At 48.2% G+C, this 17,712-nt stretch overlaps 1 protein-coding gene and 1 long non-coding RNA gene across 2 annotated transcripts in view; one reads left to right on the forward strand and one right to left on the reverse strand.

Moving 5' to 3' along the window:
- LOC149335420 (uncharacterized) overlaps positions 1-17,712 on the reverse strand; it is a 268,956-nt gene that overhangs the window by 152,917 nt on the left and 98,327 nt on the right. The window lies entirely within an intron of this gene.
- Positions 4,492-9,365, forward strand: LOC149335423 (uncharacterized). Its single transcript, XM_089552110.1, has one exon. It carries the CDS (start codon positions 4,812-4,814, stop codon positions 6,069-6,071), a length of 1,260 nt encoding a protein of 419 aa, XP_089408236.1. The 5' UTR covers positions 4,492-4,811; the 3' UTR covers positions 6,072-9,365.

A 17,712-nucleotide genomic window follows, 5' to 3' on the forward strand; every position in this document is an offset into this window, starting at 1 on the left:
CCGCACTGCTTTCTTTTGATTCGGTGCGTTGAAGAACATTGTTTCGAAAATGCGTCGAAATCAAAATTTTCTCGCTTGTCGCGAAGGCCCAACTTCGGCAATGACTCAGGAGAATTAAATGCTATTCAGCCCGAGAGGCGGAGTTTTTTTTTTTTTTCAGTATCTGTTTAGCAGCGTGTGCGGGATGTGCACTTTTGGTGCGAAAGCGCTGTTCCAATGGGTAAACTCTGAGCAAGGTCTCTTGCGATGTCTGTGGGTTTGGGCCTGAGACGTACGTGGGTTTGGGCCAAGGGCATAGCCGGAAGAGAATTCCAATTCGAAGTAGTTATGGGACGAAAAAGTAAATTTGAAGCTTTCTTCTTTCTCTTTTTCCAGAAATTAGAAGTTCTAAGCATCAAACGGGAGAAATTGAGCTATGAACAACAACAGAAGCTCCACAGCATCGCTATAATATAGTCATGTAAATAAATAAATAAGTAAATGACCTAGTGAATAAACGAAAGGAAAAGAGGAGTTACAAACTTTAAATGAATAAAAATATAAAAGAATTGTATATATAAAGTCAGTACAAAATAAAAGAAAATGAAAACAAAAATTTCAGGGGTGCAAAAACATGCATGCTTCAGTTCGATAAAAGTACGCCTACGCAATGATAAAAGGACGTGATGAACAGCATGATAAGCCAACACTGCAAAGCCAACAGCAAAGTAGCAAGTCAAATTAACGTTCACTCAATTCTGCTTGTTGTTGTTAGCAGCTATTGATTATTATTAGAAATAAAAATGGAAGGAAATAATGTTGCTAGCCGCCGCATCTGCCATCGAAGCCTGAAGCACCTTAGCTTAGGCTAGCGGGAATAAAAGGACCGGGGGAGAGAGTAGCAAAGGGGGGAGTGACAGTAACAAAGGATATTGGTTGGGTGGCAATGTACACTATTTTACAAATACAGGGTATTGAAACAGAAATATATGCGGGATGTTGCGCCGCGCATGATTGTTAAGAGCCTGCTTCCGCACCTTTATAGAATGAAGGGAAAATTTTCTCTAATTTTTTTTTCCAAGTATCGTAATATATACTATTGGCTTGCTCTCAACAACGCGCTGGCCGTCGGTTTGAAAAGGGCGCAGCCTCCTGTAAGACATCATCATCATCAGATGGACTATTAGCAGTAACTTTAGCAGCCTCCTGTAATACATCATCATCATCAGATGGACTATTAGCAGTAACTTTCGCTTTAGAATTCAGTTCCGATTAATTACACTTCACGACCTCCTTCAAAATTATCGAAAGCGTCCGGATTCCCCAGCCCTAAATGCTGTAAAGCAAGGAATTATCTCTTAATCGGACAGCTCCAAAACCTTGTCAAACCGTGCTGTAGATATGCGCCATTTTTACGGAGGCCCACGAGTTCCTTAAATCCACCTCTACCATAAAGAATGCAAACCGCTGCCTTTCTTAGCAGGATGAGAATGGCAACCTTGGGACTCGGTGAGAAATCTCAAGGCAGCGATCAACTGGACGGCAAACAGTGGTGTGTCTAAGCTATCAATATGCTTTCCGTAAAATTTGATATTTGAGTTAAAAGCAAAACGCGGGAAGGGACCCCTCCTCTCATTTCGATGCAGGTAATAATTAGTGCACCTGATACCCACTGCCTTTATTTCTTCAAGAGCCACCTTGCAAAACCCTCAACACACGCTAAAGAACCCCAGGTGGTCGAAATTATCCGGAGCCCTTCACTACGGCGTCCCTCATAGCCTGACACGCTTTGAAACGTCAACACCCCCCCCCCCCCCCCCGCCCAAACAACAAAACTCTCAACGCATAGTGAGCTCGGGAAAACGAAGTGACCCATTGATGGAACATTAGCTTATATCTCCAAACCAGCTTCTCCGCAAGGCTTGCTTTCTATCCAAGAGGTGTCGTTCCAAGACAGCACTCTCGCATTCTTTTAGAAACGCAGAGAGCCAAGTTCCCCCTGTCGAGTAAACTCAGGAATGTCACCAGTTGACTTCGAGACGGCTCTGAAAGAGCTGTCGAAGGGGTGCAAATCGCCGTCCACCTACTGCAGCAGAGGATAGGCAAGAGTGGGCTAGCTCTACGCATTCTTGGAATTTTTTTACGAACAAATTAGAATGACCCGCACCGTCACTCAAACTTCTTCCTTTCACTCCTCGGCACCCCTAGCCCGAACAAAGAACAACCAGCACCCCACGAGAAGGGCACGAAAGACGCACTCCCTCCATTTCCTGCCTACCCCCTACAGCAGGCAGCGCGCGACCATCCGGAGTTTTCATTCCAACTATTTCTAAAGAAAAATGTGTTAGTGTCGTCTGGTTTCGTGACCTTTTTTGGTTTGTAAAAAAAGCCTTACGGAGAACCTGACTCACAGTTTCCGCAAATGGTCATCTGGTCTCTGATGACTAATTGAAGGTGACCTGCATGACTAGATTCCTGCACTTTAGCGACAAACAAGCTATCTTTACTGAGAACGGAGCAATTGTAAGCCAGAAACGGGCACAAAGCTATAATACAGGCATAGCCACCACTGACCATTTTCACAAACTACGGTGACGTCAAAATGGTTATCGTGTACTGATCTCTGAGGCTACATAACACCGCCGTTCAATAGCTTTAAGATACGGGGACCCTATCGCTTAGGGGAATAGCGCATGCGCAGAACAGTAACCCGAGGGTGTGCGCAAAATATCTTACCGATAAACTTCCCCTATTCTAAATCTCCCTGGTGGCTTACTAGTCAGAAAAAACCGTAAAGTCAATTCCAACTATGAACAGCAGTTGGATGCAGTTTTTCTTCATTGTTCCTTTCAAAAGCACTGCCTTTCAAGCAGCCGCCGTCCTTGCTTCGGCGCACACGGCAACATCCATCTGGTCCTTCCTCGTTCACCTTTTTCTTCAACTTGCTACTAAAGGGCACGTGGTCTGCGAGACAGATTTTGTCAACTACAGCCCAAGGAATACTTCGCATGCGTTGGGAACGTAGTGAGACGAGTGTGTCAGCAAAACTGAAAAGAGGAGGCTTACAGTCGGGAGAAAAATCGCACATCCGGAAGTATTGTGGGCACACGGAGATCTTTTCGCACATTCTGCCTACTTCCTAGGAGACAAAACGGACCCCTTAACTTTCTGGAGAAAGCTGTACAGGCCTGTTCACGAATATGGTGCATGTTCAGACTTGATCTTCGCTTCTTTAGTACTAAATATGGCGCATTCAACGAGCACACGTGATCATAACCAAACTTTTTTGTCTAAATTATCCAGTTGCTTGTCTGAACTTTCGCAAATATAATTTGTTTCTGAAAACGGCAGTACCAACAGCAAAAGAAAAAAAAAAGGAAAAAGAACCTCCATCCCTACCCTCACCGCTCCAAAGGGGATCGCATCTTTAAAATGATGACGAAAAGCAAAAGCAGCGCGCCGTCGAGAGAGCGATCTAGAATGTATTTCACGAACAGCTGCCTAAGTAGCCATTGTGTGACGCGTAAAGCAAGCGAAGAAAGGCCGAAAGGAAACGCAGCTTCAGAGAACGTGTTTTCTTTCTCTTTCATTTTTTATTCCCCGGAGCAGCGCAGCGTAATGTCCTATCGCGGTCGATTCTTCTCCGGTCATCGCCGACATGTTTCACGTCACAGCGTCGCTGCTGCTCGTCGAAGAACTCAGGCAGGCAGGCAAGGAGAGCGCGTCGCCGGTGAAATGATGGCCGCGTGTGCCGACTATTCGGCCGCCACCGCAGAGAGCGCGCAGTTTTTAGCGAGCCTGGCGTCGCCCAAGCGGGCGGGAGGCGAAGAGTCAGTCACTGGCCCCGGGAGAATGACTGTTTTCCAGCGAACTTGTTTGGCGGCCGTTCGCAGAGCCGGAGGAGCGTCCGCTCCCCTCCGCTCAAGACCTTCCGTTCTTGCTTTGCTTGTTTCTTGTTGCCAGTCTCCTCTTTACTGCGCTCCCGCGAGCGGGCTGGCCCTAACGCCACATCGCGTCTTCTTGCGTGCCACGAAAAACTATCCGCGTCAAATTCTGTCGCGGGAAAGAAACGAAGGTAATTTGGGAAATGACGCGAGATACGCGCAGGGCGCGAATTCACGCGCGCGCGTTTTTAAAGAAGTGCGCACATAACCGAAATGACGCCGTTCGCGTGCGCGAACTTATGCCCGTCATCCCTTCACACTGCGAAATTCCGCGTTAAACAAATACGTCACCCATACGCTACAGAGCAGCAGCATTAGCTGGGAATAAATAGCAGCAGCAGCAGCGGGAACCGACACACACTGCCGAGCTCAAACGTTCTCCCTCCCGCTCTCTGGCGCTGTCTAGTAGTAGTTTCCGCCGTCGCCCCGAGATGGCGCCCCCTGACAGGCAACTTTCGGCGCGCGATTGTTCAACCTTGGCCGGGGGCGATCACCCCGCGTCGCCATTGGTCAGAGCCACAGCTACGTCATATCCGGAGCTAGCGTCGATAAAACGGGCCGCAGAACAGCGCCCGCTCGCTCATTCGGTGGTTGGCGTGCGCGCGAAGCAGTCCGGTGACATTTCGCACGTGGCGCTGGCGAGGAAAGTTCGCCTCTCTCGCGCTTTGCAGCGGCCGCGCGCGTAACCTCGTGGATTACTCAAGCGCAGTGGCGAGAGGCCTGTTCTCTCTGTTGCAGTTCGCCCACTACCGCGAGTCCCCCGCTCTGCCCCGAAAGGATATACCCTCGTCGTCCCCCACGGATTACCCGCAAACGATCGGCGTGTTCTCGTCGCACGTGGTGGTGTTCCGCGGTGTCAGCCGTTGATGTGTGTCGTGTGAGCTCGCGATGGTGCCCCACAGCTCGGGAAGCGTGGACGCGGATACGATGGAGCAGAAACGACGCAGCAACCAGCAGCCGTTCGGCTCGCTCAAGGTGGATGCCAATTCGCCGACGCCGTACACGGACGCGACGCAGTGCAAGAAGGTGACGAACCACATCAAACGGCCCATGAATGCGTTCATGGTGTGGAGTCAGATCGAGCGGCGCAAGATATGCGAGCAGCAGCCTGACATGCACAACGCCGAGATCAGCAAGCGGCTCGGTATGCGCTGGAAGATGCTGACTGACCAGGAACGCAAGCCGTACATCGAGGAGGCCGAGCGCCTGCGTCTGCTGCATATGCAGGAGTACCCCGACTACAAGTACCGGCCGCGCAAGAAGGTCAAGGCTGCCACAACCACGACAGCCAGGGCGGCGGCCTCAGAGCGCGCTTCGGCGACGCCGGCCAAAGTCCACGCCGCTAAGGTGGCCGCGATCGCGAGTGCGAGCTCGTCATCCTCAAAGCCGCACCACCACAAGAGCTCCTCGTCGCACCATCACAGCAGCAGTCACCACCACCATCATCATCACAAGAGCTCGTCTTCCAGCCACCATCACGGTCACCATCACCACCACCACAAGTCCAAAAAGTCGGCCGCGGCGTCGTGTGTCCAGATCACCTCCGCGCCACCGCTGACCAGCGGCGGCAACCCGCGGCTCAAGTTGAAGCTCACCATCGACGAGAAGTTAAAGAAGAGTATCAGCCGCAGCAAACACGTCCCGCTCGCGACGGGCCAGCTGACACCGCCGGCCAAAGTGCCCTGCTCGCCGTCGGCTGACGAACCAGCCTCCCCCGAGAGCGCGAACGTCTCGCTCTACGAAGACATGGTGGTCGACGTCAAGCCATCGCTGGCCGAACTCATGGCGGCCGCGTCGCCGTCCGCCTCGAGCACGACGTCGACCTGCTCCTCATCGACGTCGTCCTCGGCGTCTGCACCTTCCTCCGTCCACACGGCAGCGGCCCAGAATCGTTTCACGGACACTTCGACGCAACTGGCCGACCTGGACCACATCACGGAGGTGTTCGATCTCGCCTCCACCTGGGGCGCCGCCGCTCAGGAACTCAACGGCCTCATGAGCTCGTCGCTGGGTGACATGGACGCTATGGATAGTGCCAGTTCCAGCTCCACGACGCACTTCCAGTTTCCGGACCTCACGCCCGACGTGTCTGACATACTCGGCGTCGGGTGGCTGGAGGACAGCTTCTCGCCCAGCATCAACTGCTGAGACGCACTGACACACACAAAAAAGAACGCTGCGACGAATCGCCGCTTTGTCTCTCGATACACCGTACGTGTTTTGTCCCTCATTCTCACAAAACGCAGCTCTTGAACGGTTCTCGTTCGGCAGTTTTTGTCACTCACCTCGTTTTCCGCGTGCTAGTGGTCTTCGCTTGCCCTGTAAGTTACGTTTCCGTAATGTCCTTCATGTCGTAACGTAACGCTCTCTGTTCATCATTTTTTTAACCACCTTGCCAGGGCTGTGTTCTTGCCGCGCACCGTTCTATTAACGTCCTTCACGGAGATAGAGCCGGCATGGAATAAAAGAATGCGTAAAAAGCCCGCGCTCGGCGGACCCCTGACGCTCTTTCCGCGCGCGCTTCCCGTCGTTGCTTGCAACGCGCCGCAGCACGTGTTTCTTCTTTCGCCTTTTAGTCTTTCCTCTTTTTTTAATTCCGCGTCGTTGCCGGGGTGTCGTCAGTCTCGGTTTTTCTTCGGCGCAGCTTTCCTGTTTCTCTCGGCGTTTCCGGCAACCCCTTTCTCGTCTTCTTTTTCCTTTCTCATGTTTTTGCCTTGCGCTGCAGAGTAAGTCTCTCGCGGGCTTATGCTTGGCCTCACTCCCATTTCGTCAGAGGCCTCGAAGAGTTTTTTTTTTTTTTCTTCGTTAACCCGCCTTTCTCTTATACCTCGGACGCACGTTCCCAAGTCGTGCGCGGGCGTAGTTAGTTGCGCTAGAAAACCAATGATCTCACCTTCAACCCTCGGCCACCGAACTGTCTGTCCCATTTTTTTTTCTCTGTCCAAATCTTTCGTTTCCACGGTTCGGTTTTTTGTTTGCCTTTTTTTATCTCGTTTTCTCTAATTCCAGGCTGCGTCGTTGTCGGCGACTAGACGGGCGTTTCGTAGGTTGGGCGCGAGCAGCTGTCTCCAGACGTGCCACCTGTGTTGTCAAGCGCACGCTGCGTTAGAATTTTCCTACCGTCCCTTGCGTTTTTCTTTTTAGTCTCCCCCCCCCCTCTCTCTCTCCTGCACCTTTCGTTAGACCTCAACCAGGTTTTTCGCGACAAATGTCTCGCATCCGAACGTCCATTTCAGCCGCGGCAGTTTCTTCGTGCAGACACGTTCGGAATGGCGTTCGGTGCCGAGTGCACAGCGCGCAAAGTTAGCGCTAGTCGTTTCCAGTTAACTAGGGCAAGAAAAATGAGCAACCGCCTTGATGCGTTTTCATTATGTTCTCAGCAAATTTCGTCGTGACGAAAAAATAAATGCCGCAGGAAGCTCGTACCGCGTTTCTTCCGAGGTGCTGGTCAGTACACTAAGTTCCTTTCGCTTTTTCCCTCGCTGAGGTTACTCAAGCAAAGAGCGTTTTTTTTTCCCGTCAACTTTCTTGTGAAGCTTGCTGCGTCCGGATTGATGTTTTGATGTGTATTCGTCTCGTTTTTTGAGCTGGCACTTCGTGGAGGTTGCGGTCGGAACTGTTCCAACAGGAGTGTGAGTCTGTTCAGTGCTTTGCTCAAACGGAAAGATAGAAATTCCCGGCGTGCGCGCATCGCTCGACCCCGAATTCAACCCCCATCCCGCCTCCTTAACTCTCGGGCGACAATCGGCAGGACCAAGAAAGAAAAAAAAAAATGTGTCGCGCCGTTTTGACACGAAAAGCTATAATGAATGGCCGTAAATACGGCGTCGGCATATATTTCTTCCAAGTGAAGTGTCCTTGGCATATAAACCAAACCACCGACCATTCCGAAAGCAACTACTACATCTTTTGTGTTCTCTCTGTGCGTAGTTTCTTGTTTGTTTCGGCCCTCATCGCTCGCTTTTTTGCCGAAGTGATAGTCCCGTCCTCTTCGCACCAATTGCCACCTGTAGTCGTGATGGTGTCATTTGGGTCTCATAGGCGTGTGGACATGTTTTTTTGGCTGGGCTACTTTTTTTTTTCGGTCATTTTGTATTGCCTGAGTTGTGTTTCGTTTCATAGTGTGCGCACTTGTGAATACTTTGTACAAGTACTTATCAATGGGCATTAGTTGCAACTTAACCAGCGTTGATTTTTTTTCATTCGTAGCAGTAGCAGCGTCTGTGTCTTTTTTTTCTGCTCGTTCTCGTTACGCAATCCTATGTCCCCTTGGGCGGTGTGAGCAGTCTTCAAGGAGTTGTGTGTTTAGCAGGAGCGACTGTATCGTGTATCGCAGTGTACGGACGTTTTCTTGTCAGCGAATGTAGCAGGCATTTACGAAGGGATATTTTTTAAGCACAAACATTTGTATTTACACGGAAAAAAGTAGCAAAAAAATTTGTGTTAGCAATGCCGCGTTTCAAACTTACACGCCCCGCGCTCTTTGTGCGATGCCTGGCCCTATTTGTTTCCCAAAAGAACCGTTGTAATTTTGTGGCCGCGTGCCTAGCGATGCCGGACACGCGTCGCTTTGTGCCCGTGTTATGTTACTGTGTTGCAATGGCCTGTCATTCTTTTTCTTGTCAGTTATCGAAAAAGAACAATATATGTTTCACGTGTTTGACCTGGCAAGGTCTGCATTGTGTTATAGTTTTACTCGCGACAACGTTCAGGTAACCGCAGTTGTTTGGTTCGTTTTCGGTTATATTACGGGCGTTTATTTAACTTTGTTCCCATATTGTCTGTTCATCTACATATTTTTCTTTGAAAAAAAAAAGTATGGCAAAGTACTTGTTAAGCAATTTTGAGAATGCCCATGAAGAGGTAGTGAGCGTATATATGCATTTGTTCTGTTCCTGAGGTTTGTTCCCCATTCCGTTAGCTTTTTTTTTTTTGGTTTGAAGTTGTGATTTTTTGCTTCTTGCATAAGTCATTGTCAGTCTTCTGTGTGTGGTTGAGTGGAAAGACTCCTTTGTTGTGCAAAAGCAGCTCATGAACAGGTTTCAGTACTGCACAAACCATATATTTGTTTCGCGGACCGGACATTGTTTTTTTTTTCTCTTGTTTTGAGAGGACGGGGAGTGCGTGTGAGTGTTCAGTATATTTGTCATGTCTTGTGAGTCCACGGAACAGGACATTGATTTCAACTTCTAAACAGCCGGGCGGCTTGACCCAGCGCTCCGGCTTTCCACTTCGTGTAAATAGTATACATATATATATATTAAATATATAAATATATCTTCAGCGCATAGAGTATATGAAAGTATATTTGTACATTTTAATAAGAGAAGAGAAAAAATGTCAAAAAAAAAGATTGCCAGGGCATCACGATGCAAGTTTGTACGATAGTGAACAGGTTTTTTTTTACAAAAGCATCGAATAAATCCATTGTGCCATCAAGAACTCTCTTGTTTTACTGCTTTCATGGCCTTGATTACTGGCCTGGAGCATTTGTGTCAATGTTCGGCACAAGGTGCATATAGTAAGAGTGGTGTGTGACATTGCTGCCCAAGGCAAGATTGTTGACATGCTATTTAAGTTGTTGGTGTGTCTGGCAACTAAGACAAACTTTATGGACAGTGATTCTTAATTTTTTGCTGTAGCGAGTGAGGTTAGCGTGTATTAGCTTTGGTAAGTAAAAGGACTTGCAACCTTAGTAATGCTTGCTTTGTGATATGAAATATTTTCAGCAGTCCATGTACCGCTCAATTTAAGCACTGTCTGTCAGAGTGAGCTTTAGTAAGTGCTGGTTAGTTCAAATTTATCAGACGATACCAACTGAAGTCTCCTCAAGTGAAGGTAAGACACTTTTGGTCAACTTTGCCTCCTCGCTAATCAAGACTAGGGACATTATGCATCTACGCAACTACTCTGTGAACCAAGAGCAAGTTCCGAGACGTACTTAACATCTTCTGCATATTGTTTGCAACTATAGGCATCACATTTGAAGTGAAATGGTGCATCTCATAAGCAGGGCTCGCTTCCAGCAGTGTGAATCAGTTGACCAGGTAAGATCAGCCCAGAGAGAACATGGATTTGAATGCATACCACACCAGCTTTGCAAATTAGAGAACATGGTTGATGGAGGGCACAAAAACCTCCATGCAACCACTGTCATTTTGGAGCTCTGCAAGGGTTGGTTAGTCATGCTAGCTCTGGATGGAATGGCTTTTTTGAAGGATCACATTGTACGCTGCTTTTGAGAAGTGATCATTAATGTTAATTTTGCATTTGAGGCATATCTTAGCTTTATTTAGCCTTCAAATTAATGAATGATGCTTTCTTGCACATCAGAAAGAAGCTAATGATCCAATGCAGAACCTTGAGAACTTTGATGCTCCAGAAAGTCAAAAACTGTCTCCTCGATGTATTCGACTATAGAACCAGAGTGAAAACCAGAACATTCAAATGGTGTTCTTTTTTCTTTTTGTTTATCGAACAGCCTTTTTTCCTAGCCATCATGAAGTGAAGTAATTCTCATTGGTCTCTTCTTTTTGATGAGCTATAAGCATAGTAGTCAAGCTTTGGAGAGTCCAGTGATGTATGTGTCCAAGTATACTTGGAAGCCGTGCAAAGACATCAAGTATTGTGAACTATAAATTTGACACAAACATCTGTGAGAAACTGACTTACCATGTGCCTTGTTTGTGTGCTTTGGACAACTTTCTGCAAGGTCTGCATCAGTAACTAGAAAAACGATCAAGGAAAAGGTATTAGCTGCCAATGCTTGTGAACAGCAAGGGTGTTGTTCTTGGATCCTATGCAGCGAACAAGGTCTGGGCACTTTAAAATCTATGTGCTATTTTTGCATCTGATGTACTCTACAATGTGCAGTCTAATCTGAATTGTGAGCTTTGGGTACAATGCCTGTGGTCACTGCAACTGCTTATTGGGAGTTCTCGAAATCCAGTATTAGCTGCAGCATCACAGCAAGAAATGGTGGCCGAACTGCAGTGTCACGGCTCTGTACTTAACTTTTTACCACAAGTGTTCATATAACATATCTCTAGCATATCAGATGTCATGGCAGTTTTCTTTTGAAAAATACTAGGCATAAGTCTTCTGCTAATAATCACGTGTTCATAATCACAATGCGGTTGTTTATTTTCTGTCATGCTTACCAGCATGCTATTATCGTTCCTTTTCATTTTTCGATACTTTGCCGTGTGCTTCCTGTCTGGGTGGCTGTGTTTCAGTGCACACTCGGTTTCAACTTTCGCGTGACACAACCAGCATTTTTGGCTTGTCTGAACGTGGAAATTGTTTTAGCCTACTGTGTTGCCCTTAGTCCTTTACGGCACATACGTGCATCTGGCGTTCATTTAATATACATAAGCAAATTAATTAGCTGGCAAAGGTGAGGGTGGAACTGGGCTGAGTGCCACAGCTGATGCATTAAGCATTTGCTGGCTTGGTCAGAGCCATCATCTCTACCGCCTTGTCTTGAGTAGGACACATCAGCACTGCTGGGTGGCATTTACTCCTTATAATCTATGCCGCAACTTGCATTAGGTAGCCTGTCTGGCCTGTGTGTGGTATTAATCAGGTACATAAAAAAACGTTTCCATGTGATAACAAGGAAACTGAGAGATAAGCACACTTGTGTAGTGCTCAGACCGCAGTACTTTATTGTAATCATCTTAGCTCCCAGCAGCTGGTCTGGTATTTCTCCTTTTCTTTCGCCTTCAGGGCAAGCATAGCAGGGGGCGGCAGATCGTTAGGTGGGCAGATGAGATCAAGAAATTCGCAGGGACAGGGTGGCCGCAACTGGCAAAGGACAGGGTTAATTAGCCAGGACAGCAGCTTGGGCATGTTGGTTATTCATTCTTGATGGAACAGCGCAAAACATCGGGACAAGAGACAAGCGCTGACTTACAACTCGAAATAAAAACCAGTTGTAAGTCAGCGCTTGTCTCTTGTCCCGATGTTTTGCGCTGTTCCATCAAGAAGGGTTAATTAGAGAGACATGGGAGTGGCCTTTGCCCTCCATTGCGTGTAGTCAAGCTGATGATGGTGATGGATGGTTCGCCTTTGCGGTGTGGTGCAGGTTAGAGATAAGCTGTTTCGGCTGACCTCCCCACCTTCATTACATTAACGGTTCCCACTTTTCTAACCATTTCTTGCGTGGTCTAACATTGAATGCAGCCTCCACGCATGACCTGATACAAATGATTCGTCGGCGCCAACTTATCGCTGGCCAGCATATTTGATAAGCATCTCAGATAATGTGCACCATTGCATTGCCACGTACTTAGTGTGAGCACATAGCGTGACTATTAGATGTAACCTGGGTTTGCAGTGGAGCTCCGCTTGCATTCAAGACCGCCATTCATTGTCCAGTTGCTGTCAGCTGCTGTATTTTTAATTCCTACTACAGCGTCGTACGCAACATTTCAAAGAAACGAGACGCAATGAAAAATTTCGCGCCTCTACCCTTGACGATATGCCCTCTCGCATGCACCGCTCATAGCTGCTTCGAGAAGACTCGTCGAAGTTACGAGGCGGCGTCGTCTCACGACGTGGCTGGGCCCACGTGCTCGGCGAGTTCATCGTCGAGGCCTCGGTCGCCGTATAGCAATGAGCCCATCGGGACTGTGGCATACAGCGGCAGCACAGCGAGAGAGCTTGGCAAAACACCTGCCGCTCTGGCGCAAGGCAGGCGTGGATGATGGTGGCCCGGGGGAAAGCGGCGCGAAGCTCTGGGCGACGTGCTGTGCGGTATATGTGTGCGTGTGCAAGCGCTGTGGCGTACCGGATCGGCATTGCTCTAAAAAACCCGCCGTAGTCGGTATAAACGTGCTGCTTTTACCTGTTTTCGAACGCGCCGCAAGACCGATATCGAAACGGCGATCGTGTCATCCGAGTCGAACACCGATCCGGTATGGCTTTCGGAGCACTCGAGGAGTGCTTCTGCAGGAAAGGACGGCGCTTGTATTTAACTTGCGGTTTCGATACAAGCTAACCAGCTGCATATACAGTGAAATCTCGTTACAGTCAAGTCAAACTGGCGTAATTATGAAAAGGGTGCCCTTACTTCGAACTCTGTTCGATTAGAACACATTCTGTTCTCTGTCAAGAGTCAGGGTGATCATGGTCAGAGTGACCTGTATATATAGAAATTGAGAAAACCGCATACTACAAGATGGTTGGTTTGGTTTGCGGTGTTTAACGTCCCGAAGCGACTCAGGCTATGAGGGACGCCCTAGTGAAGGGCTCCGGAAATTTTCACCGCCTGGGGTTCTTTAACGTGCACTGGTATCGCACAGTACGCAGGCCTCTAGAATTTCGCCTCCATCGAATTTGGACCGCCGCAGCCGGGATCGAATCCACGTCCTTTGGGCTTGCAGCCGAGTGCCATAACCACTGAGCCACCGCGGCGGTGGTACTACAAGATAAGAAAGCGCTTTTCCAAAGAAGCAGGTTGTAAGACCTTCTAATGGTTTTATTACCTTGTAATCTACGGCTTACTCTGTGCTTGTATTTGCTGCTGGGAAAGCTTGCTGTGAAAAAAAAAAAAAATGAACATCAGCCCCCTGTCTATCTTGCGTGTGCGCCTATGCATGTTTTTCGCGCTGCTTCACAAACTAGCCCAAGAGTACAACGAATTCAAAATACCCAAACTATCGCGGGCAAATTCTTCTGCGTTGGAGGAAGTTGTCTCAAGGACTGAGAAAGTTCAATCCAAGTTGCTCGCTACCTTTCTGCCAAGAGGGCGATCGTAGTGCGTTTGATCGTCGCGGCATCGCTGAACACAAGCCGTCGTAGCTCGGAGGCACAAATGGAGCTCGCGACGTTATCTGTGCCGCGACGGTCGCGAATGCGTGGGAACTGGCAAAGATTCCCCCAGCAGTTGTGGGAGTGGACCTCTTCTGCACACAACGGTGGTTGCCAGCCAAAGATATGCCCAATATAACCAAGGAGGGAGGTTTCGGGAAGAAACCGGATTGCGACGGCCTGGTCGCACAAACGTCGCAGCTGCAGCGGAAAATTTTCCAACCGGGAGAAAGTAGAGGTGCAAATTCTGGGCTACGCGTTGCTATGAAGGCTGGGCTTTTTAAAGTTTTAAATTATTGCGCGCCTTTCGCCGTATTTGACGCAATACATGCGAGTTACTGAAATACGTGGCCATTTTCACCCCTACTTTCCTTCCTTGGTGTCGTAAGCACATTTGTGTCGCCAATGTTTCGCTCCATGCAGTCCTGGGCACCATGTGGATATTTGAAGGTTGCTGCGACGATGATGGCAATGAATGAGGATGGATGGATAGATGGATGGAAGGATAAGAACTCCCTCTTTGTTTTGGGGTGGTGGCGAGCGCCATCTTGCCTTAACGAGTTATGTTTTGTTTTATTCTGAGGCCAATCAATCCGAAGAGTGTTGCATCGAGGCCGCAGTTATCTTCTTGTCTCTCGACTTATTTCTTGGATGGATGGATAGGAGCGCCCCTTTGAAACGGGGTGGAGGCATGCTCAGCTTTTTTTCTTTATTTTTGTTCAACTGTGCTGTTCATTCTCATTAAGATTCACCATCTTCTTTCACTACGGTTTCCTACACCTGTAACCTTATGTCACATCTCTGCTTTTCAGCCACCAATCCTCCAATCGCTTTTTGCTGACTTCCACTGCATTACATGACCATTGTTATCTTTAAACCCCAGGGCCTCAGGAAGAGTGACTGTGCCTGCATCGGCATCCGGATGGATACCATCACATTTGAGTATGAGGTGTTCGATTGTTTCCACAGATCTACCACACACTGCACATGTGTCATCATCTTCGTTAAATTTCTTTTTGTAGCTGCGCGTTCTAAGACACCGTAACCTAGCTTCAAAGAGTAGTGCACTGCCTCTTGAGATGGCTCACCGCTGCCATGTGATGACGTTTAGTGGCGGCCCCTTGCTTAAGTCAGCCCGTTTTCGAGCGTAAGCTACTCTGAGCCCATCTGTCTGTTTCTGTGAAACCTTTAGTGCTCACACTGGTTTTTCTAGCTTGCTGTGAGGAACGTATCGCAGACACCTGTTGGTTTGTGCAGCTTCGGGAACGTTTAACAGCTGCATAGCATTGAAGCGAGAAACGATGTGCACTTCCCTTCCAGCTTTGGTTTCGTAAGATTAGCTTCGCGTAAAGGAAAACACCTGCTTTTATAGTTGCACTGCTACTGAAGGAAAATTCGAGCCCTCGAATAGCGGGGGATTTTACTCTCTAAGCTACTGTTGCGCTATCTGATGCGAAATGCATGATTTAACTGGTTGTGCGGAATGGCTGTACATGTCAAAAATCATGCTGTATGGTTATGAGATCAAGAGATCCTCTCCCTTTCCCTTTCGTTTCCGCCGGCTGCAGCTCGGGTGCTTAAGATATTAGATAGCAATTGCCGCGGCCGACAACACTCTATTGCTTCACTTTTTTATTTATTTATTTATTTATTTTTTAAATAAACCACTACCACCACCCATACGGACTACCACATTTTGGAGGATACTGACGGAGGGGCACATTGTATTAAACCATCTGCTGGGCATATGTAGCCGCATTACGTATTGTACCATTCGCTCCAATGTCGCTACTGATATTCACGCGTCATTCTTGCTCTCTCCCGCGACTTTGGCCCGGAGATTGTGGTTTTCTTCCGCTGAGTAGGTTGTGGGTTCGATGTCGTCCATGAAGGTACCAGTTTCGATGAAAGCGAAATGCGGAAATGCTCATATACTCAGATATCACTGTCCTTTTAAAGCCGAAATCTATTGCATATATTTAGGATCCCGAAGAAAAAAAACTATTGTTGTTTTAACCGGTTCGCTCACAGCTTTTATAGATTTTTTTTAGCCGAGGCGAAAAGAGAAAAAAATGCTATGTGGACACGAAATATTTTGCGAAAGCAGGTTTTTGCAGGTGGACAGCGACGCCACGTACCTGAAAGCGCGATTGAAAGCCCGTTTCCTTTCCTTTCATTACTCGCGCACAGTTGTTGTTGTTGTTGATAAACCTTTATTTTCCATAAGAATGGAGGCCCCCTACTCCCTACCTCCGGCACGCAGGCCGAGGGGCAGGGGCCGGGACCTCCGCGACTAGAGACAGGCAAGGAGCTTCTGGCTTCTCGCGGCAGCTAGGAGCCAGAAGCTCCTCGCGCATAGATGGAAGTTGGTGAAGATGACAGCGTGCAATGCACAGCACGTGAATATGTTGCAGTTCAACACGAAGCGCGATAGGCTGCGTCGATAGCACGTTACTTTCGTGCAGTGGCCAGCGAAGCTGATCTTTTCTCGCGCCACGGGCTCGAATCACAGTCGGGGGAACATTTTATCTCACCAGGATGGCCAAGGTCACCCACATTCAAAGTCTCGTTTATTTCCCGCCATTTCCAGCATCACGTGACTAACCTCAGATGCTTCACCACAACTGAATTTTCCAGGTTATGAGGCCAATAATGTTTTCGCTCTGAAAAAGACGTATTAAACACCGAGTTCAGCTTATGATAACCTCAGCCATGCATGCACCTGACAACCCAACGCAAACAGCCACAGCAAAGCGCAGGCCTAGGCCTAGCCGACAGTGTTCTTTCTCGTTCTCCTCTTACGGTGCCGGAAGATTCTCATCGACGCGCTCTTTCCGGCTCCCCCGCTGCTAGGCACCTGACGCCTGCGCCGAACTGGGTCGCCAGTGAGAGTTATAAGACACGCATATTATTATACGCGAGCTGGCGGCGGCGGCTATCGCGCCGGACTTAACGCTCGCTGACGCCTCTCTCCCAGCTCCGCGGCAGCGCACACGCGTACGCAGGACTGGCCCGAATTCAGGGCCACGCCGATCGCCCGTGTGCCTCTCTTGCCTTTACCGATTCCGTCGTGCCGTTAGAAACGCGCAGCCTTATGAAAGCTGGCGCAGGCGCAAGGAAATCAGAGACTGAGTATACAACATGGTGCACGGTTAAAGGGAACACCTAATTTGTAGTGAAGGAAGCGTGAGTGAAACGTTTATTTTCTATTAGTAACTGCAGAGTGGCCGATGCGACGCATCAGGCTGGCACAACACCTATTGAAGAGGGACTATATAGTGAAGGGCTTGATCAGATGCTGGTGAAATCTGGGCTGGGACCAGTGCTGCAGTAAATTAATTAGGCGTTCCCTTTAAGAACGGACTGCACCCGTACTGCACCAGAGTCGAATTTAACTCATACCCCCAGCAATTCAGGATAGAAGCATTTTTTGATGGGAAATAGTTTATGAACGCAATTTTTTCATAAACCGTAAGATTTCGCTATAAAATTCGATTTATCCGCAGATCTCCCCATCGGCAGGCTTGCATGCTTTTACTTTAGTCGGATACAACTTAAATCTGCACTGAAGCTCTGCCCCAGTTCAACATCCGCGCACAGAATTCCTCCACGATGAAAAAGTAGTCCGCTGTGTAAACGTTTCTTGTTACGTAAGCAAGAAGCTTAACACAATAAAAAAAAATTATGAACTCTAGAATTTTGATACGAAGATTGTTTGATATAGTCAAGCATTACAAAACTGATTTCGTTTACAGTTGCGATTGGCCAGCGGAGCAATACAGGACGCCGTGGACCACGGCCCATTGTTGGCAACTGCTGTTTTTTTTTTTAAGTTGTATCCTACTGCATTAACGTTTTTGCGATCGTCAAAAAAGTTCCGTATTGGTTTTCTATGGCAGTCTTAAATACTCTATGTGAGCGATGGAAAAACATTAAAATGTTTGCTACCCATCGGAAGAATGGACCATTGCCTTCA

The sequence above is a fragment of the Amblyomma mixtum genome, chromosome 7 (genome assembly GCF_055824585.1).
Source record: "Amblyomma mixtum isolate Tamu chromosome 7, ASM5582458v1, whole genome shotgun sequence".
Lineage (NCBI taxonomy): Eukaryota > Metazoa > Arthropoda > Arachnida > Ixodida > Ixodidae > Amblyomma > Amblyomma mixtum.

What these genes read in the sequence shown, in the direction of transcription:
- LOC149335423 (XM_089552110.1), top strand. Translation starts at nt 4,812, where the DNA reads ATGGTGCCCCACAGCTCGGGAAGCGTGGACGCGGATACGATGGAGCAG.